At 45.8% G+C, this 22,290-nt stretch overlaps 2 protein-coding genes across 2 annotated transcripts; both read right to left on the bottom strand.

Moving 5' to 3' along the window:
• Positions 1 to 9,542: 9,542 nt before the first annotated feature.
• On the bottom strand, positions 9,543 to 13,874 carry LOC123189364 (uncharacterized). Its single transcript, XM_044601762.1, has 5 exons — positions 13,609 to 13,874; positions 13,419 to 13,496; positions 13,266 to 13,333; positions 10,307 to 10,500; positions 9,543 to 10,048 (listed from the first exon to the last, which is right to left on the bottom strand). Exons 1-5 carry the CDS (start codon positions 13,785 to 13,787, stop codon positions 9,926 to 9,928), a joined length of 642 nt encoding a protein of 213 aa, XP_044457697.1. The 5' UTR covers positions 13,788 to 13,874; the 3' UTR covers positions 9,543 to 9,925.
• A 461-nt stretch (positions 13,875 to 14,335) lies between these two features.
• Positions 14,336 to 17,607, bottom strand: LOC123189363 (uncharacterized). The gene is made up of 7 exons (XM_044601761.1): positions 17,340 to 17,607; positions 17,062 to 17,203; positions 16,838 to 16,939; positions 16,305 to 16,420; positions 15,652 to 15,914; positions 15,465 to 15,555; positions 14,336 to 15,382 (listed from the first exon to the last, which is right to left on the bottom strand). The coding sequence occupies exons 1-7, from the start codon at positions 17,451 to 17,453 to the stop codon at positions 15,008 to 15,010; spliced, it is 1,203 nt and encodes a 400-aa protein (XP_044457696.1). The 5' UTR covers positions 17,454 to 17,607; the 3' UTR covers positions 14,336 to 15,007.
• Positions 17,608 to 22,290: the final 4,683 nt, after the last annotated feature.

The following is a 22,290-nucleotide window of genomic DNA, read 5'->3' as shown; positions in this document are numbered from 1 at the left end:
TAAAGAATTATATATAGGAAGTGCTATTTCGGGCATCGGGACAAGTTTCGGGGTTATCGGTATTGTACCGGGACCACCGGAAGGGTCCCGGGGGTCCACCGGGTGGGGCCACCTGTCCCGGGGGGCCACATGGGCTGTAGGGGGTGCGCCTTGGCCTAGATGGGCCAAGGGCACCAGCCCCTATAGGCCCATGCGCCTAGGGTTTCCACCATGGAAGAGTCCATGTGGTGGAAGGCACCCCTAGGTGCCTTGGGGGGGAGGGAAACCTCCCCTTGGCCGCCGCCCCCCTAGTAGATGCCATCTACTAGGGCCGGCGCCCCCCCTGGCACCCCTATATATAGTGGGGGGAGAGGAGGGATTTTACACCAGCCCCTGGCGCCTCCACCTCCCCCCGTTACGTCTCTCCCTCGTAGTCTCGGCGAAGCCCTGCTGCTGTGACGCCCTGCATCCACCACCACGCCGTCGTGCTGCTGGATCTTCATCAACCTCTCCTTCCCCCTTGCTGGATCAAGAAGGAGGAGACGTCTCCCGTCCCGTACGTGTGTTGAACGCGGAGGTGCCGTCCGTTCGGCGCTGGTCATCGGTGATTTGGATCACGTCGAGTACGACTACATCATCACCGTTCTTTTGAACGCTTCCGTGCGCGATCTACAAAGGTATGTAGATGCATCTAATCACTCGTTGATAGATGAACTCCTAGATGATCTTGGTGAAACGAGTAGGAAAATTTTTGTTTTCTGCAACGTTCCCCATCAAATTATGTGGCTCAAGTCATCGGCATCTGGTGGTCGCACATAAGTGCCCTAAAAGTTGTCGAGGAATGTGGCTTCCAGATCTTCCCAATAGCCAATGGACTCTACTGGCAAGCTGTTGAGCCAATGCCGAGCTGGTCCTTTGAGTTTGAGTGGGAGGTATTTGATGGCGTGTAGGTCATCACCACGGGCCATGTGAATGTGTAGGAGGAAATCCTCGATCCATACCGCAGGATCTGTTGTGCCGTCATATAATTCTATATTTACGGGTTTGAAACCCTCTGGGATTTGATGATCCATTACTTCGTCTGTGAAGCATAAGGGGTGTGTGGCGCCTCTGTACTGGGCTATATCGCGACGCAGCTCGAATGAGTCTTGCCTGCTGTGTTCGGCCCGGCCGGACTTACTTTTACTGTATCCGGCGTGACGATTATCGTCTCGCATGGTGGCGCGCCCTCGTGATCCGTAGATCGATCTTGCGTGTTTTTCTTTGTCCTCCAATACGTCTCACAGGTCTGGCATATTTCCCCATGCCTTTTTATTTGAATGATGTCGGGGTGCGGGCTGAGCTTTTGGCTGGAATGTCTCTCTGTCGTGGCCACGAGGTGGCCGATCAGCCGCGTCATACGCCGGGGATGTAGGTTTTGGTGCTTCCTTCTCCAGTCGGGGTAGCAACCCGCGTTTTTGGTAACTCTTGGAGGGGTGTTCGAGTTTATACTCTTCGTCCGCCAGGACTTCGGTCCATCTATCAGCTAGCAAATCTTGATCAGCTTGAAGCTGTTGCTGCTTTTTCTTAAGGCTATTTTTCGTGGCTATAAGCCGGCGCTTGAAGCGCTCTTGTTCGACGGGATCCTCTGGCACGGCGAATTCGTCATCGGCGAGGCTTGCCTCGTCTTCGGAGGGGGGAATGTAATTATCATTCTCCGCCTCTCCATCTGCCACTCTCTCAGGAGGGCTGGCTCCTCCATCCTCCTGCTCTAAGTCTTGCTGGAGGGGATTGTTTTTATCTTTGGCACTGTCCGGAGTGCTATTATCTCCGATGCCGGTATCACCACTTTTGCCTTGGTGGGACTTAGAGCGGCGCCGCTGACGCCGGCGCTTGGGTTGCTTCTTGGAGGGGTCATCCTCCGTTGTCTCGTCGCCATTGCCTTCTTTGGGTGTGTCCACCATGTATATATCATATGATGAGGTGGTTGTCTAGTGCCCTGTGGGCAGTAGTTCCTCTTCGACTCCCGCATCGTCGTCCATACCGTCGATGTCTTCAGAGTCGAAGTCGAGCATGTCGGTTAAGTCATCGACAGTGGCTACTAAGTGGGTGGTGGGTGGGCGGCGAATTTCTTTGTCATCCGCATCTCAATCCTGCCGGGCGTAGTTCGGCCAGGATCCTTCTGACAAGGAAAGAGACCTTAATGAGTTCAGTATGTCGCCGAAGGGCGAGTGCTGAAAAATATCCGCGGAGGTAAACTCCATGATCGGCGCCCAATCGGATTCGATAGGAACGAGCGCAGGCGGTTCAGAGTCCATGGCCGAAGAAGGATCCGGCAGTTTGGTGACACAGCTCTTATGAAGGGTAAGGTCGATATTCGGCTCGATCGCCGCAGAGGGTGTGGCCTTCGTGACGGGGTTTGTCCACCCGTCCTTGGATGGCGAAACAGGCTCCGAATTGAGGGTCGGAGCGGCTGGCGGTGCGATCTCCTGAATACGATCCGATGGTAGAGCTAAATCGTACTCATCGTGACCGCGTGGCGCACAAGGCAGGGGCTCGAATCCGTCGAAGATCAAGTCTCCGCGGATATCGGCCGTGTAGTTTAAGCTTCCAAACCTGTCCTGATGGCCAGGGGCGTAACTTTCGATCTGCTCCAGATGGCCAAGCGAGTTGGCCCGCAGTGCGAAGCCGCCGAACACAAAGATCTGTTCGGCGAGAAAAGTCTCACCCTGGACTGCATCGCTATCGATGATCGTAGGAGCCATCAAGCCTAACAGCGACGACACAGAGGAACTCTCAATGAAAGCACCAATGTCGGTGTCAAAACCGACGGATCTCGGGTAGGGGGTCCCGAACTGTGCGTCTAAGGCGGATGGTAACAGGAGGCAGGGGACACGATGTTTTACCCAGGTTTGGACCCTCTTGATGGAGGTAAAACCCTACGTCCTACTTGATTTATTCTTGATGATATGAGTATTACAAGAGTTGATCTACCACGAGATCGGAGAGGCTAAACCCTAGAAGCCAGCCTATGGTATGATTGTATGTTGTCCTACGGACTAAAACCGTACGGTTTATATAGACACCGGAAAGGGCTAGGGTTACACAAGGTCGGTTACAAAGGAGGAGATATACATATCCATATTGCCTAGCTTGTCTTCCACGCCAAGTAGAGTCCTATCCGGACAAGAGACGAAGTCTTCAATTTTGTATCTTCATAGTCCAACAGTCCGGCCAAAGGATATAGTCCGCCTGTCCGGAGACCCCCTAATTCAGGACTCCCTCAATTGTCCTTTGAGTTGTTTATCTTGACGATCATAGTTTGATTATCACAGTTCATCAGGATAGGGGGTATTGCTTTTTCAATCATAGGTAAGTCCATCAAGAGTTCACGAAGCCACTTTGCTTCAACAGTGGCAGTGTCTAATGCTGCAAGTTCTGCTTCCATAGTTGACCTCGTTAAGATGGCCTGCTTGCAAGACTTCCATGAAACAGCGCCACCACCAAGTGTAAAAACATAACCACTTGTGGCCTTAATGTCATCAGCATCAGATATCCAGTTTGAGTCACTATAACCCTCCAGTACCCTTAGATACCCGGTGTAGTGAATCCCATAGCTCGCGGTGCCTTTCAAATAGCGCACAACTCTCTCAAGCGCATGCCAATGATCATCTCTCAGTTTTGACACAAACCGACTCAGCTTGCTCACAGCAAAAGAGATGTCAGGCCTCGTGGCACTCGCCAAATACATAAGCGAGCCAACAATCTGAGAATACCTCAGTTGATTTCTAGCAATCCGTCGGTTCTTTCGAAGCAACACACTAGCATCATATGGAGTTGGAGAAGGCGTGCAGTCGCTATACCCAAAACGACTCAAGACCTTTTCCACATAGTGAGACTGAAGCAGTGTGATCCCACCATTCTCATCTCTCAACAGCTTGATGTTTAAGATAACATCAGTTACTCCTAGATCCTTCATCTCAAAACAGCGAGATAAGAAATTCTTAACCTCCTTGGTTAAATCAAGTTTGGTTCCAAAGATCAGTATGTCATCGACATACAGACAAAGAATAACTCCTTCGCCCCCACCATAGCGATAGTACACGCACTTGTCACCATTGTTTACTACAAAGCCAGCAGCAGTTAATGTTCTTTCGAACTTCGCATGCCACTCCTTAGGAGCTTGTTTAAGGCCATATAAAGATTTTAATAACTTGCACACCTTTCCTTCCTGACCAGGTACTACAAAACCATCTGGCTGATCCATGTAAATTTCCTCCTTCAACTCTCCATTGAGGAAAGCTGTCTTAACGTCCATTTGATGAACGAGAAGACCATGTGAGGCAGCCAGTGATAGTAGCACCCGAATTGTGGTCAGTCTAGCCACGGGTGAGTAAGTATCAAAGAAGTCTTCACCTTCTTTCTAGGTATAACCCTTGGCCACAAGCCGTGCCTTGTACTTTTCAATCGTACCATCAGGTCTAAGATTCTTCTTGAACACCCACTTACATCCTACAGGTTTGCACCCATAAGGACGGTCAGTGATCTCCCAAGTACCGTTAGCTAAGATGGAATCCATCTCGCTACGAATAGCTTCCTTCCAGTAGTCAGCATCAGGAGATGCATAGGCTTCTGAAATAGTCCTGGGCGTGTCATCCACAAGGTACACAATGAAATCATCACCAAAAGACTTTGCAGTCCTCTGTCTCTTTCTCCTCACAGGAGTTCCATTGTCACCCTCAACAGGATTCTCAACGTGTTCCATCACAATAGTGGGTTCAGGAATTACAGCGAATTCCTCACTAGATGGAGTAGGTATCTCCTGATTTGATGAACTCGACATATCCTTCATAGGAAATATGTCCTTAAAGAAAGTTGCATCATTCGACTCCGTAATCGTACCAACATGCATGTCGTATACCTCTGATTTTATTATCAAAAATCTATAGCCAATGCTATGAAAAGCATAGCCTAGAAGAACACAATCCACGGTTTTTGGTCCAAGCTTGTGCTTCTTGGGAATTGGTATATTGACTTTCGCCAAACAACCCCAGGTACGTAGGTAAGAGAGTTTCGATCTTTTCCTTTCCCATTCCTCAAACGGAGTCATGGTCTTATGCTTTGTGGGAACTCGGTTTAGGACATGACACGCAGTCATTAGCGCCTCCCCCACCATTCCTTGGAAAGACCCGATGTGTCTAACATGGTGTTAACCATATCAGTTAGAGTTTGGTTCTTTCTTTCGGCTACCCCATTTGACTGAGGTGAGTAGGGAGGCGTCCTCTCATGGATTATACCATGTTCCGCACAAAACAGATCAAATTCATTGGAAAAATACTCTCCACCACGATTAGACCTAAGCCATTTAATTTTTCGATCAAGTTGGTTCTCTGCCTCAGCTTTATAGTTTTTGAAGAAAGTTAAAGCCTCATCTTTTGATTTCAGAAGATACACATAACAATATCTAGTGGAGTCATCAATCAACGTCATGAAGTATCTCTTTCCACCTTTTGTCAACACGCCATTCATCTCACAAAGATCAGAATGTATAAGTTCTAGTGGCGCCAAGTCTCTTGCCTCTGCAGTCTTATGGGACTTGCGAGGTCGCTTAGCTTGCACACATACTTGGCACTTAGAGCCTTTGACAGTAGAGATTTTCGGAATTAAATTCATATTGGCTAGCCGCGTCATGCAACCAAAGTTAATGTGACAAAGTCATGAATGCCAAATATCAAACTCATTGTTGTGGCAAACATTATTAGTAACTTTAGTGCAAATATCTAACAAAGACAGGCGGAACAAGCCTCCGCTCTCATAGCCTTTTCCAACAAATTGTCCATACTTAGAAATTACAACTTTATTGGATTTGAAAATCAACTTAAAACCATCTTGACATAAACGGGAACCGCTAACAAGATTTTTATTTATGAACGACACATGATGAATGTTCTTCAGACGCACAGTCTTCCCCGAAGTAAACTTTAGATCGACTGTACCAACACCTCGAACGATGGCATGTGACCCGTTCCCCATCAGCACGGGTGAAGTCCCTATTGCCTGGTAAGAAGAAAACATGGAGGCGTCAGCACAAACATGTACATTGGCACCGGTGTCAATTAACCAATCAGGGGATTGAAATACTGAAAGGATGGTAGGCAAAATACCGTACCCTGATTCCTTCATACCAATATCACCGATGACAACATTAGCGGACTTGCCGCTCTTCTCATGTCCGCGCTCCTCAAAGCGGTTAGGACACTTCAGAGCCCAGTGATTAGGATCACCGCATACATGGCAAAGTCCCTTCCCCTTCTTATGAGAATTCTTTTTGAAGTTGGTAGAATGTGATGGCTTGTTCTTTGTATTGAACTTGCCTTTGCCCTGAGTTTGGTTCTTATTGTTTTTGAACTTGTTGGGCTGGGAGTTCTTCTTCTGTACCATGTGGGCACTAGAAGCTCCCTCAGCAACTCGAGCACGTGTGTCCTTTGCTCTCGCCTTCTCTTCAACATCAAGAGTACCAATGAGATCCGCAACGGAAAACTCCTGTCTCTTGTGTTTCAGGGAAGTAGCAAAATTGTTCCACGAAGGTGGAAGTTTGGCAATGATGCCTCCGGCAACAAATTTGTCCGGCAACACACACTTGAAGTACTCAAGTTCTTTTGCAAGCGACTGTATCTCATGAGCCTGCTGTACAACAGAGCGCTCATCAGTCATCTTGTAGACATAGAATTGCTCCATGATGTACAACTCGTTGCCGGTGTCCGAGGAACCAAACTTGGCCTCGAGCGCAGCCCACATGTCCTTGTCATTTTCAAACGACATATACAAATCCACAATGGAATCATCCAGAACACTCAGAAGAGCGCCTTTAAAGAGAGTATCGATCTTCTCAAAAGCTTCCAGTTGTGCTAGATTAACATCGCCCTCAGGCTTGCCCTTGGTGGCGTCATAGCAGCCCATGGTCTGAAACCAGTAGACTGCTCTTGTGCGCCACCTCTTATATTGCGCCCCCTTAAAGGCAGGCCGCTTTAGATGCGCAACAAAACCACTCGGAGTAAATTGCCTATAATCAGGTTTTTGGATTGTTGGAAGTATGAGCAAGTTACTACGAGATTTAATCCGAATAATTAGAAGATAAATCATGACTACAGTAGCAGAGATTAAACTAATCATGCGAAGTAGCATAGTAGATGAACAGATCACATCTAGGGCACATACTAGAAACATGAATTCTACCACGATCTCGAACAGGAAGGATAGAATCACATACGGTGCAGCGGGAGCAGCACCGCCGGTGTTGACGTTGTCGCCCATGTCGTCGAGGATGAGGTTGTCGAGGTCGGGGAAGAAGTCGTCGCTGCCAGCAGTCGCGTGAGTGCGCTCCTCAAAAACCTGATCGCCCCTCTCTCGTACAGGATCACGAGAGGCGGGGTTCCGGAGGCCTGCTGTCCCTTGCCCCGGTGCACGCCGAAAGGAGGGATGGAGAAGACTTGCTTGGCGGTGCAATGATCTGGAACGGTGGTGAGAAACCATACGAAGCGACGGCGGCTAGTGTAGACGTCCGTCTGACTAGCTCTGTCCTCACGTCCGAGTCATCACGATCCAAAAGAATCGGAAACGGTTCAGTAATTAATGCGTCCATTAGTTATTAATTAATGACTCATTAATTTTCCCGAGCAGCAAAAATATAGACAACGTGCATAGCTCTGTCCTCGGCTCGGCTCAATCCGCGGCGCGGCGAGCGAGGAGGAGGAGCGCGCGTGTAGGTCTCCTCTTCTCATGCTCATACAAGTGGTAGAAAAGCTCACCTTATAAAGAGGTGCAACTCTCTCTCAACTTCCGGGGTGGGACTAAAGTTTAGCCTCACTCACTCCACTCACATGTGTGCATGAATGGGCCAAGAGAATTTCAGAATTTTAGTTGGGCTTTGGGCCAAAGGCCTACTAGCAAAATTCCAACACCAACTAATGAAAGAGTTGTATTACAAGTATCTATGCGTGCTGCCACGGGAATTGGAGCTGCTGAAAATACGTTTACAATGAATGTGCAGATCAGCAATATTATTGCAACTACCCTGATTGATAGTGGAAGTACTTCTGCTTTTATTTCTCCATAAGTACAACATCTCTAATTTAATGCACTCCCTCCTTCCATCTATATAGGGCCTAATGCGTTTTTCAAGATGACCTTTGATTATTGACAAGATTAATAATACATGACACGCATAATGTGAAAATTATATCATTGAAATCTCCTTTCACATACGAATTTGACGACATGCTTTGTGTAAGTTGCATGTCATATATTGTTGCTCTAACATTTGGTCAAAGTTAGCATCGAAAAACACATTAGGCCCTATATAGATGGAAGGAGGGAGTACGACGTTTTTACAGTTTAAATTGAACATCTTACATTAAGTTTCAGAGGAAGTAGGAGTAGTAAACAAGCTAGATTGCTCTCCTGCTTCTACTGCCAAAATTAAAGTATTGGTTGCTAGTGGAGGTGTTCTTTGGAGTGAATTCACTTGCTTTAATTGAAACTATCATATCCAGGTAGAGAATTTTATTGACACTTTCAGAATTCTAGTACTGAAGGATATGACATAATTTTGGGAGCTGGTTGGTTAAAGAGATATAGTCCAGTGGAAATAAATTAATATAACAATGGTGACGCAGATCACAAGCTTGGAGGGACAAATGATTACTATTGTTGTGGATGATAACATACCTCTATCCCCTCCAATACAAGCTACCAACACACCTAAAAAGTCACTAGAGCAAGCAGTATGTGGGCTGTTTTTGTACATTGTTGCTACATCAGAATTCAGAGGAGTCAACTTTCAAGCAACAGTTTCCACCAGTAATAGAGGAATTATTGGATTTATTACAACGATTTATTTCAGGAGCTCACAGAACTTTCACCTCCTTGTGACTGTGCTATACCACTTAATTCTGATACTAAAATCATAACTCAAAGAGCATATAGAATGCCACACCATCTTAAGGATATTTTGCAAACAATAATTAAAGAAATCCTGATAATTGGTGTTATACAGCTTAGTTGCAGTCCGTATTCTTCCCCTGCTTTGCTAGTGAAAAAATAAGGATGAAACTTGGAGGCTATCCATTGATTATATAAAGCTTAACTCTCAAATTATTTAAAACAAGTATCCAATCCCAATTGTTGAATATTTACTTGATGAATTGCAAGGACCAGAATTATTTTCCAAGATAGCAATGAGGAGTGGATATCACCAAATCAAAATGAGACCCGGGGATGTTGCAAAAACTGCACTTCTACTCATGTGGGGCATTATGAATATGTAGCGATCCCTTTTCGGCTCACAAATACCCTTGTCACATTTCAGTCCTTAATGAATGTAGTGCTAACTCCTTATCTACGAAGAATTGTAATTGTTTTCTTTGATGACGTATTAATATATAGTGTTTCTCCAAAAGAACATATGCAACATCTATCTACTATGTTTGAAACACTTATAATCAACAAGTTGTTTGCTAAACTGGAGAAATACTCATTTGCACATGATCAAGAGGAGTATGTAAGGTACATTATGTCTACCAAAGTAGTGGCTAGAGACCCAACTAAAATTCAAGCACATAATACAATGTCATGGATTGTTCTTAGTACACAGGTGTAGACTGTTCCTCGGCGGGCTTTGATGGATGCAAGACCATCATTCAATGCGACGCTTTCTGATCAAAGAACAAACATTGCAGCTAACCATCTCGTCCCTAATGGGAGGCTAAAAGTGGTCCAATAAAGCTACCACATGCGAAAATAGTTCAAAGTCGGATAAGCGGTAGCCTTGTGCTTCAATATTGGTTTGGTTTCTATGAAATGGAATAGGGAATCCGATCCGTGATCATCTTAAACAGGGAAAAGAATAGTACAAAGTAATATCTGCATTTTGCCTCGATACTCTGTTAACACCTACTAGTAGTAAGTGTTACTTCTGTTTCCTATCGCCATCGTCTCCTCTCACAGAGTTCTTTCTCAATGATCTCTCCTTCTTGACCTTCTCAATTACAGAATCCACTACGGAATCCATCTCTTTCTCTATCTCATCGACCTGCGTTGAACCAGGGAAAAAAGGTTAGTCCTTCCAAAAAAAGGGAAAAAGGTTAGTAATTCCACACATAAAAGGTCAAATATCTTGACATAGTAAGCACCACACATTTTAATTAATTTCCTCGAACCAAATAGAGATTAGTTGCCATGTAGTGCATTAAGATTTTCCCTTTAAAAAATACCATTGATCTTTTTCTAATTAAAAATGCCATTGAGCTTAAAACCGGGGAGTAATAAATCAGTAGGAAGTTAACCTAACCTTCTCGATTAGGGCCCCGGCTTTCTCCGCGTCCTTCTCAATTTCATCTGCAATGGCCTCGATCCTGGATGCTGCCTTTTTTACGTTATCATTACCGGGAAATGCTTCAGAGACATCGTCAGCAATTTTCTCAGCTGCCTCAGCCACTTTTTCGACCACCTCAATTGCTACTTCTGCCGTCTGCTCAACCTTATCTATTGTATGTGATTTACACACATGGAGTGAAGTTAAAATCAAGATGCACGCTAAGATCGACATAATTTGGGAGTATTATTTTCAGAGCAATGTTACTGTATTTTTTTCTTCCAAGTAAAATGTGTCATTTCATCATGAAAATTTTCATGCACATAAAAGGCATAAACATGTACTGATGTTAGAAAAAAATCATTTTTAACGATTTTTACTGTGTGACAAGCTTTTCATGAGTTTGCGAGGACAATGCTGGCTTGTATCTCCAAATGAATAAAATTCCTCTTAAAATTCTAACATTTCTATGCAATTGTGTCTAAATTTTGTCCTCGCGAAAAAACAATTTATAAAGAGGAAATGGCTAGGGTCTCCCTTTTGTGCTTTTGTGATCATTGTGAGAAAGGGTTGTGGGATCAGATCACTCTTGAGCACTAATATGGGACCAGAATCAGAATGATAAGGGCGGGCGTTGGCTGGTGCGTGCTGTCTGGTTTCAACCCGCTCCCCCCGCGTCGCCCCCGCTCGGGCGACTCGGGCGGGATTGCAACCCTAGCCGCCGGGGGCTCCCCGTCCTTCCATCCCTCCCTCCGCCGCCGCCGGCCTATAGCCTGGGGGCTGACGGCGGTGGCGGGGGCCTTCCCTCTCTCCTGCAGCATGGGGGCGGTGCGGAGCCCCGCGGCGTGTGGTGGCACGGCCGATCTAGCCTTGATGGCGTGGCGGGCCTGCCTTGACCGGCGGCGGCGCGGCGGCAGCCTCGGCCTAGGGTGGCGATGGTGGCGGGTGCGGCGGCCGGCCCTGCTTCGGGCAGCGGCCTTGGCTGCGTTCGGCGGCAGCGGCCGGGTCTGCAGCGACGAACCATCTGACCTCGGATCGGCGCTGACGGCATGGAGGGCCTGGTGGTTGGGTCAGCGCCATGCCTGGTTTGCCCTCCGAACAGATCTGATCTGACCGATGCGGCCTGCTCGATGTGCGGCGGCTCAGATCGACAGCCACCCGTGCACACGATGCTTGATGGAGGTTCTTCGGGCAGATCCGGGTGAAAACCTCGTTCTCGGCTTGATGCCAAGACCGGCATTGGCGGCACTCTTTTGTGTCATTACCTTCTTGAAGGCATCGTCGTGGAGAAACTCCAGACCTCTATCCGCTACCTCCGGGGGAAACCGTAGATCAGTAGATCGGATGACGGCGACGCGTTGATGTCGTTTCCTCCTTGGGAGCATCATTCTTGGAGGCGTACATGGGATCGAGGGACCAGTGGGCGGCTTTTTTGGTGGAGGTGATTCATCCTACACATTGATGACGGTGGATCTCGGCGGCGTGGCGCAGTGGACACTCAGTGCCCGATGCGCGGTGATGGACTCGCGCGGGAGGAGGTAGTTGTCTCGCGTCATGGTGCCGTCGATGGCAGAGTGGCCTGACAAGGTAGAAGCCTCAATATCAGCTCTGAAGACGGACCTGTGAAAGATGGCGGCGACGACACATGTGAGTGTGTCAGACCAGTTTATGCCCCAGACCCGGTATGTGGCTCGGCTGGGGCTTCTGGCTTTTGATGATAGGCTTAGGTGAGTGGTCTCGGTATTTGGCCCAGCTAGCACCCCTTCATCATATGGATATGAGTAGTGGCATATGTTGTCAAGATGACGGATTTAAGCATATTGTTGTAATACTTTGTAAGGTCCTCGAGAATAATTAATAAAGTGACCGTATGCATTTTCTAGATGCAGAGGCCGGGGGTCATCCTCCTTTTCTAAAAGAAAACTCTTTTTGGCAGTTTTATAGTTAGCCTCAGGTTGAGAAGTGCATGGATGAACCCGGGTACATATGAACCCATTTTGGAAAATACATTTTGCAATGTCAAAAAATTCTGAAAAATGGTGCACGCAGACATCTCCATATTCCATGTGTGTGCAGAAAGTTTCACAGAAAAACAACTTTTTTTGTAGCCTATGCAGAAGAGACAAAATTTTGTGCCGTGAAACGCTATTTAGAAATAGTAAAATTTGTCTTTTTTACTGAGACAAAATAAAAATACATTTTTACACAAAATTTTGTGCCGTGGACGTATCTTTGCCAACATGTATGCATATTTTTTAATAGAATTTTTGAACATTACAAAACACGTAAAAAATACATTTTTGAAAAGCGGGTGCAGATGCCCCTGTGTGCAGATCGTCCACTCTCGCCTCAGGCTTTCCTTCCTGGGGTGATCGCGGCCCTTTGCTAGGTGATCTGGACTTGTCGGAACAAGGTATGTTTGGAGCATTGTGTGGTTTGCTCACCTTTGACAATGGTGCTGTCTATGTGCTCCTCCTGATCTAATACTTGGATAGGACTGAAGAATGAGGGTCACAAAGGAATCCTGATGGGTGCCGAATGTGGTGCAGAAGGCGCGCGATGCCTAGGGCCCTTAGCCTCTCTGGACGGTACGGTAGTGGAGTACCTGGTACTGTATCAGTACCCGATTCGCATATCCTTTTCGGCTGTGTTGCTCTTATTAGCCGCTCTGGACGGTAGTAGCTGGTAACTATATCATGTTTTGGCACTCTGCCTCTTTTTCTATCTTCTGGGACTATGTTATTTCTGTTTTTTTAAGCCGAAACCATAGAACAATTGTTCTACAGTAATTTTCATTATAATAATATAAAACAGTATATGTACAAAGCAAAATAAAAGGACAAAGGACCTCTAAGAGGTGACTATCCAATGCTATGTTATTTCTGTTATGGAGCTAATGGAAAAGGTAGTAGCCCACAAGTGGATTTGTATTTACCTTCCAGGGCTCTCATCTGTCTGTAAAGAGGTACTGCGGCAAAGAAGACACCGACGAGCATCTTCACCCTGAGAAGCTCGTAGCTCGTCAATGTGTGAAGGAAATCGACAGCAGATTCAGAAATACAGTGCATGTTAACACTTTTGTACTCACCATGAAGGCACGTTGGGAACTGGGAAGTTTCCTCCTGCTCGGTCTCCGGAGCTTGGACCAGCTGCGGCTGCGGGGATCCTGAACAAAATAGGTCAAATGTTACGTATGTAACAATCTTGTAAGATACTGCCATCAACATACAAGCTAGTAGGAAGCTTAGACAGGGTGATCAGAACATCAGTACACTCACCGTGTTGCTCCTCTGGTCGTCGGCTGGACACGGTTGATGCCCCGCGACTTGATCGCCAAGCCGGCGAGGGCTTGCCGGCGACGAGGCGGTGCAGACACTAGTGAGCTCCGTCGTCGCCCAGAAACCTCCGGACTGCATGGCAAGGATCCGGAGGCCAAGGAGCTAACGACGATCGCCATGACTGGGATCTAAAAGGATAAAGGAGCCGGCTTTCTTGAGCGTTGAAGCTACTAGTAGTACATGAGTTTATACTTTATAACTTGCACGATCCGATCCGATCCGATAAATACGAATGCAGTGTGCATATCGACCATATTTATTTATAGTAAATGGACAAGGTGACAACCAATGCCACATCACTGGGAGATACTCCGTATATTTAACTGCATGCTGTCCTCGTTGTCTGACCGCACGCAGTCCGGCTCGACACTTCATCTCCATCTCTTATCATGGACGCCCTCTTGTATGGGCTCGCTATTAAGCTAACAATTTTATTTTATTTTGAGGTAACAATTGTGACCATAGGCTAGCGAAAGCAATCACGGAATCGTCAGCAAGGCCTTCTTTGCGAAGGGGGGAGGCAAAACCAAGCTGCTTCTTTTTTTCTTTTTCTTTTTTGAGGGAAACTCTTCTTCTTTTTTTGAAGTGGGGAAAACCAACCTTTCTTTTTTTTCCCGACGAAAACTTCCGATAAAACCAAGCTTTCTTTGATGGCGGAGTAATAACATTGACAAAAGACCAAAACTACTAACATGTTTGTCCGAAACTACTTCTGTTGTATGAGTAACATGTTTCTCAGAGCTGATCCGGATCAGATCTTCATCACCACCATAATGCGTCGCTCCTAACGTGTCTGTTACAACTGGCTCTGTCGCTATTTTATTGCCTATAAATGAGCCAGGTCTAGCTTCTGGTAAGTTCATCTGTGACGAACCTCTCTTTCTCAGATCAGATCGCACATGCAGAGATCCGGGGCTAGGTGTTTTGGCGCGCAGGAGAAGGGGATGGGAAAGCAGAGAACAAGAATGAGAGACAGGGAACAGTAGATGAGATTCAGAGTCTACACATTTGATGCCTGTCTCAGGTTACAGCCACGCATAGATAGCCACCTAGCCTAGCCCCCCCATAGGGCCACTACACCCCAGGCACACCGAACCACTAACCCCGCTGGGCCACCTCGGAGAACCTTCCCTGCCTGCTTTGTCACCTGCAGCTTCTGAGCACGGCACGGAAGATGCGAGCGTGACACAATCGTGCTAAAACTGAAGAATACTGGTCAGTCATCCTAGCCATGTCACCGTGCAAACCATCAGAACAGCAAAGCTCCCTTTTTGTAGATAGAAGCACATGATGACCATTAGTTTGGTTCGACACATGTGGTAAAAGAAGAATTCCCATCTCATGGTATTGGCATTGTCAAAGAAACCAGTTCAAATCGTCCATCCTCAACATTTTTCCCGGGGTTGACTGAAATCTGGAAGCAGAATGGACTATTCTTGCCTTGGTTCAGCAGGCATTTCATAAGAATGGGCCAGATAAGATGAAAATCAAGCTTTCTTTTGGTTCTCTTCCTTTTAGCAATGCCTATCTTGCCAGTGCCATCTAGCATCCCGGAAGTGCTTGAGCTGCCAGATTCACAAGTATCTACCAGCATGCAGTGCCGGCTATTGTAGCATTCGGACACATCATCTGCGCTAATATTAGAAAATAAAGCCTCTGCAACTTTATTCTTCACAACCACAGGAACTTGTCCAGTTTGGTCTTGCACATAGATCTGCAGATCGTGAAGATGTGTTTTTACTAATCTATTTTCAACAAAAGAAACTGTTTGAGGTTGGGTGCTAGAGATCTCTTACCATGAATGGTTTATATATCTGGCCAACAACATGGAGATACTTTGGATTATCTGGGCAATCAATTGGATAAGTACTGCCTCCATGAAGATTTCTGCAGAGAGTTTTATAAATCATGACAAGCAGAGCAATATAGATTTTAGGACATATAACTGATGAAATGTTGACAAGATGACATGCATGTGCATACTTTTGGTATAGAGGTAAACCACATAACTTGCATCCAGTAGTAATAAAATCTCTGACAATATCATTATGTCCATTCAAGGAATGTTTCTCAATGACTGATAATTGCCCCTTCATTTCAAGGCCAAGAGAACCCATTAACACAATTTTGCCAATAGATGCATAAATATTCAAATTACATGGTTTGCTCTGAGGTAGTAGTTCTGAGATGGACAAGAGGTCTGTCGAATCATTTTTCATTCTTTCTTTCCAATTCTTCGACATCACCTGCGGTCAATATAGGAGTTTTATCACTTACATATTATAGATTATTAAAAGAAAATGTTAATGTTATAAGTTATCCAAGAAGACGAGTTAAATAATCATGATCTACTTCTATCGATAGAGAACTTATGGAGTAAAACCATGAATGCTTTGATTGTGTCGTTCATTTATTAACATCAACATAACAGGTGTAATTGTGATGTAAGATGAAGGGAAAACACAGGAGTGACATGCAAAGGATTATTATGACCATCTTATAAACAAGCTCATGTTAATGAGAATCCGTCGTTTGAACCTTTAAGCGGAATGTAAGGGCAGAAGGAAAGAATTGGATATGTAGATTGCTACCTATCCAAATCACACTGAAATCGCACTGCCTTGGCAAATTTGTACCTGCTGATGATTTTCCGCACGAGTACGTTTGGTGTGTACGATCCACTCTGACACTCTTCTTAATTTTGATCTTGTAGCATTCCCGACTTTGCAATTAATTATGAATTCGTCAATTCCTAATAAAAGAGCCCATGTGTTAAGTTATCCAATAATACAGTTTCTTTTTCTTCTAGACACAATTATCTGCTCGAAAATAAATGTAGATGCTAACCTAAACATGAGCCCCACATAACAAGCAATATCAAGATAAAATATGCAGAGAGGAATATTTTTGTAAGATGGAAAGAACAATTAATTGGAAAGGTCTCGATTTCAAGAGCTGGCCAACGTTCAAATATAATGCCACCTTTTCCCATCAACAAAGCCCTTACCACTGTTAGTCTAATATATGTTTTCCAATTTCCTCAATAGTAAAGATGGTAAAAACATTATTGTGATTACTCCTGGGTCACCGCATTTTGAAGTAATACAACCAGGGCAGTGCCAGTAAAGACCAAAGAGCACCAGTGAATAAAACAAATGCAAACGCATACCTTCAGGTTGCACTAAATCTTTAGAGTTCATCAAAATTTGGACTGCAGACATCTGAGAAGCTCTTCCCTCCAAGCCATTTCTAAACTCTACTATCTTAATATCTGAAGCAAAAGAACGAGAACGTCTCACCATATGTTGTTACAGAGTAGATTGCAACTGAAAGCATTACACAGGTAAAATTGAGGTTAAAAGAGAGACCCCCCTCGGATCCTCAGTTCCTTACTCTGCAACAGTAAAACATCGCCAGCGATTATGGTCGAGCTTGTATTGTTGGACCATAGAGAGACGGAGAAGCTCGACCTCGTGTCGTCACCAACCTCTAGAATAACTCTGTTATACGTCCTTCCGGTCGCGGCATTTTGTTCCTGGGAAAGCAGAGGCAGGATTCTAAGCCTCGGACGACATGACCAAAGATGCGTCGACATCGTATCACTCTCTTTTTTTCCTCAATGAAGAAGATAATTATTCTACTAAGTGGAAGGAAATAGGATTGCTCGTTACCTGGTGGGGAAGGACACGGCGAACGGACGCCAGGAGCTGTACGAATCCACCGACGTGGCCGGCGGCCGCCGACAGGTCGATCAGCGGCCCGTACCAGCTCACGACTGCTGCCATTTATAGGTTCGCAGCCGCGCCGCCGGTGGGGTAGAGTGGGGTCTTCCCTCGGAGCGAACTGTGGCGGGAGCGGCGGCGCCGCCGCCGCGTGAGGTCGGGTGGTCCGCCTCCCTCCTCCCAAAAGGTCGCGAATATGTTTTTTTTTTAAGATAACTAGGGATTTTATTCAAAGTTCAACACCTCCGGAATACAAGCAATATCAGGGAGGATCCCTAGCCACACGTGGCGGCCCACCGGCAGAGACGCAGCTCCTTTTGCAACCGAGTGAGCCTCGAAATTATGTACTCTACGTTCAAAACGAAACTTAACTGAATTGAAAAAGTTCCTAGTAACTTGAATCTCCTGCAGAACCGACGCGTACACTGGCATTGCATGTTGATCAATGTTGGAGATCACTTCTAGACAGTCTGATGCAATCAGCAGGTCCTGCAGGTTCAGATCATTAGCAAGGGCAAGGGCCTCGCTGCACGCATGTGCCTCCAAGCTCGCCGGGTCAGTTAATCCCTCGATAACTAAAGCTGAAGCGCCAAGAAACATGCCGTTTTTATCTTGACACACCACGGCCGCCGCTCCCTTGTCACCCATAGTTGAAATGGCGCCGTCACAATTTAGTTTTGCTGCTTCTCCATTGGGTGGAAGCCATACCCGCGCTCTGGGAGCCGCCGGTGCTGGTGTTGATCGCGGTTTCTGTGCTTCGGCTATATCCAGCTCCTCCAAAAATCGCCTTATAAAGCACAGAGTTGACAGTGGACTTTGAAACTCATTGTCGTGGATTGACTTTCTGCGAGCCCACCAAATAGCCCACATTATAACAAGAACTCTCGTTAAGTCCTGCTGGGAGGTCGATTCAAACAGCCAGAACAACCATAGCCTTGCATCGGCATTTTGGTTTGAGATTACATGCTCCAGTAACTCCTCGTCCCCCAATGCCCAAACGCATCTGGCCATGCGGCAACTCAGCAGTGAGTGTCGCCAGGTATCTTCCACGGCTCCACAGATTGAGCAAGCCGGTGTGTCCGCCATGTTTCTTTCGTGACGGACTTGCCCCGTAGGAATTGATGTGTGTGCTAGCCTCCATACAAAAACCCTGATCTTGGAAGGAACCCGAACTTTCCAGAGCTGCGCCCACGAGCTTTTGTCTGCAGCAATGTTTGAGTGCCCCGGACGATGATCAAGACAGTCCTCCCTCTGTGCTTTAACTGCTGAAATCATTCGATAAGCCGAACGCACCGAGAAAACTCCCCTCCGATCGTAATGCCATGCCCAAAAGTCTTCCTGAACCCGTGTACTCAGAGGTATGTTCAGAATAACTTCAGCATCAGGAGCAATAAAATGCTCCATTATCACTTGCATGTTCCATGATCTGGTAGTGGAATCAATTAGCTCAGAAACAAGTGTTGGTGGAGTGGCCGACCTGGCACAAATTGGTCGAAGCTTGTAGTCCCTCGGAAGCCAATTTTGTTGCCAAATATTAGTATGTGTTCCCGACCCAATACGCTTGATGAGGTCGCGAATATGTTTTCCTTGCGCGCGAGGTTCCTGGGCCTCTGAAACAAGGCCCATAGCACTCGCGAAACCACCGCAAGTCCGGCCCACATAGATACAGTGGAGATTCTCCAAAAAAACAGACACGGTGGATGATCTTCTAAAAAAACATTTATTATTTGCAGATGACGGTCTGCTGTTTTTCAAGGCGAATGGTGTGGGTGCTAATGAGGTTTCCCAGTTGTTGGTCACGGGTCAGCGGATAAATTATGACAAGTCTTCTATATACTTCAGTAAGGGTGTCCCAGAAGCAGTGTGAGGTGAGATCAAAGTACTGCTAAACATCCCTAATGAAACTTTTAATGAGAGATATTTGGGTATGCCATCTGATGTTGAGAATTCAAAGAATGGGGCCTTTAAATATCTAAAGGATAGGTTATGGAGTAAGGTCCAAGGCTGGATAGAGCGCACAATGTCAACAGCGGGTAAAGAAGTTTTTGTCAAAGCAGTGGCTCATGTAGTACCAGTTTACTCCATGTCATGTTTTAAATTTCCTAGAGGTCTATGTGAGCACATAAACATGTTGATAAGGAAATTCTGGTGGGAAAGCAAGGATGGCCAACACAAGCCGCATTGGGTATCTTGGAAAGTTATGACGCAACCGAAAGGTATGGTGATTTGGGATTCAAAGATTTTGAATTATTTAATCTAGCAATGTTGGCAAAGACAAGCATGAAGACTTTTGCAACAACCAGAATCTTTGAGCGCCCATGTGTTGAAGAGCATCTATTTTCCATCTTCATCCATATTGCATGCAAATCTAGGTAGCCATCCTAGCCAAATTTGAAGAGCTATTATAGAAGGCAGAGATATCCTGAAACAAGGTTTGATCAATATTGGTAATGGCAATACAACAAGTATATGAGAGGATAATCGGTTGCCGCGTGATGAGATGTTGAAGCCTTATGATGCTTGGTTACTAACCCTCCGGCCCTGGTTGCCGATTTGATCGTTGCTACTTCCGCAACTTGGAATAGGCAGCGGGCACATGAGGTGTTATGCCAATGGATGTACCAATCATATTGGGGATACCATTGTGTACGAGGAACATGGAAGATTTATGGGGTTGGAACTTTGAGAGAAGCGGAGTATTTTCTGTACGGTCTGTGTATCGAATGCTAGTGGCGACTAAACAGGGGTGGGAGGCCTGGCTAGAGGGCACCGCTGGGTCATCAAGCACTACCAATGAGAATAAGGCTTATAAGACACTATGTAAAACACAAGTTCCTACTAAAATCAGAATGTTCCTTTGGTGTTTGTCGAAGCACTCAATCCCGACGGAAGACGTGAGAGCCCATCACCACATGACGAACTCTACCTCTTGCGGTTTATGTGGCTCGCCGGATTCATGGAGGCATTCGCTACTAGAGTGTGTAGTCGCTAGGTGTACTTGGGACCTAGTGGACGGCGAGTTATCCTAGCAGCTAGTCGCCATGACAGAACCCAATGCAAGGCATTCGCTATTTTCGCCGATGGATTCCCTCTCACACATGCAGTTCATTCGAATAGTTGTGATGTTACGGGCTATCTGGTCTTTGAGGAGAAAGGAAATTTATGAGGGCATATTCCAAAGCCCACAAACTACTCAAATGTTCATTGACAGGTTCATTGCAGAACTAGATATCCTAAAGGAATCAATGCAAACACATAACACATGTCACGTCCAATATGCGATTCTATCCTAAAGGAACTCGAAGGTCCCACCAAGGATAGAACCGCATATTGACACGCTTTTGCAAGGTGGACATATTTACATCATACCATTACATAATAGTTGGGGATACATGCAAAGGCACACAAATGCCACATGAATACATCAAACATCATACACGAGAACAACATCCGACTAGGGATGGAACACAAATAGAAACTCAAACGACATCCACCCTGCTAGCCCAGGCTGCCGACCAGGAACCTAACCCAAGATCGACGACAAAGAAGAAGAACTCCAAAACAAGTAAACATTGCTCTCACGTCAAGATCATCACATTACCTGTACCTCCAATTGTTGTTGTAGTAATCTGTGAGCCGCGAGGATTCAACAATCCCATTACCATGGATATCAAGACTAGCAAAGCTTAATGGGTATGGAAAGGATAAGTGGTGAGGTTGCAACAGCGGCTAAGCAAAGTATGGTGGCTAACTCACGAATACAAGAGTAAGATGAGAAACTACGCGAACGGTCGCAAACTAGTAATGATCAATAAGTGATCCTGAACTACTTACGTTCAAACATAACCCAACCGTGTTCTCCTCTCGAACTTTCCCGAAAAGAAATAGTCATGGTTACACATGCGGTTGGTGTATTTTAGTTGAGTTTACTTCAAGTTCACTACAACCGGATATTAACAAATTCTCATCTGCCACATAATCGCGGGCACGGCTCTCGAAAGTTTAAACCCTGCAGGGATGTCCCAACTTAGCCCATGACAAGCTCACGATCCGCGGAGATAATCCTCCATCTCTGGACCCTCCGATCGGACTCGGAATCCCGGTGCACAAGACATTTCGACAATGGTAAAACAACTCCAGCAAGACCTCCCGGCGTGCTGATACGTCTCCAATGTATCTATAATTTTTGATTGTTCCATGCTATTATATTATCTATTTTGGATGTTAATGGGCTTTATTTTACACTTTTATATTATTTTTAGGACTAACCTATTAACCCAAGGCCTAGTGCAAATTGTTGTTTTTTTTGCCTATTTTAGTGTTCGGCAGAAAAGGAATATCAAACGGAATCCAAACGGAATGAAACCTTCGGAACGTGATTATTGGAACAAACGGGATCCAGAGGACTTGGAGTGGACGTCAAGAAACGAACAAGGAGTCCACGAGGTAGGGGGCGTGCCTACCCCCCTGGGCGCACACTAGTAGAAAACTGAGCTTTATTACCGGTTCGTAAGGGCCTTTAGTGCCGGTTCTGCAACCGACACTAAAGGGTGGAGACTAAAGCCCCCCATAGTACCAGTTCGGCACGAACCGCCACTAAAGGCCCACCACATGGCGTGTGCTCCCGCCGTGGTATGAGGGACCTTTAGTACCGGTTGGTGTTACCAAGCGGTACTAAAGGTTTTTTTTGAAATTTTTGGGAATTTTTTTTTATTTTTTTATTTTCTGAATTATTTGATGATTTAGTCTCTAATCACCCCTCTTAACTGCTCATGTGTGGATCACTCATTCCAAATCATCTAAATTCCCGGCCGGTCACCCATCCTCTCACTCCCTCAGCCTGAGCACGCTTAACTTTGGAGTTCTATTCCTCCTACTTTCCAAGTCTGCACTTGTTATT

Source organism: Triticum aestivum, chromosome 2A (assembly GCF_018294505.1).
Source record: "Triticum aestivum cultivar Chinese Spring chromosome 2A, IWGSC CS RefSeq v2.1, whole genome shotgun sequence".
Lineage (NCBI taxonomy): Eukaryota > Viridiplantae > Streptophyta > Magnoliopsida > Poales > Poaceae > Triticum > Triticum aestivum.
The sequence above is the reverse complement of the archived record's forward strand: the minus strand, read 5'-3'. Positions and strand labels throughout refer to the sequence as shown.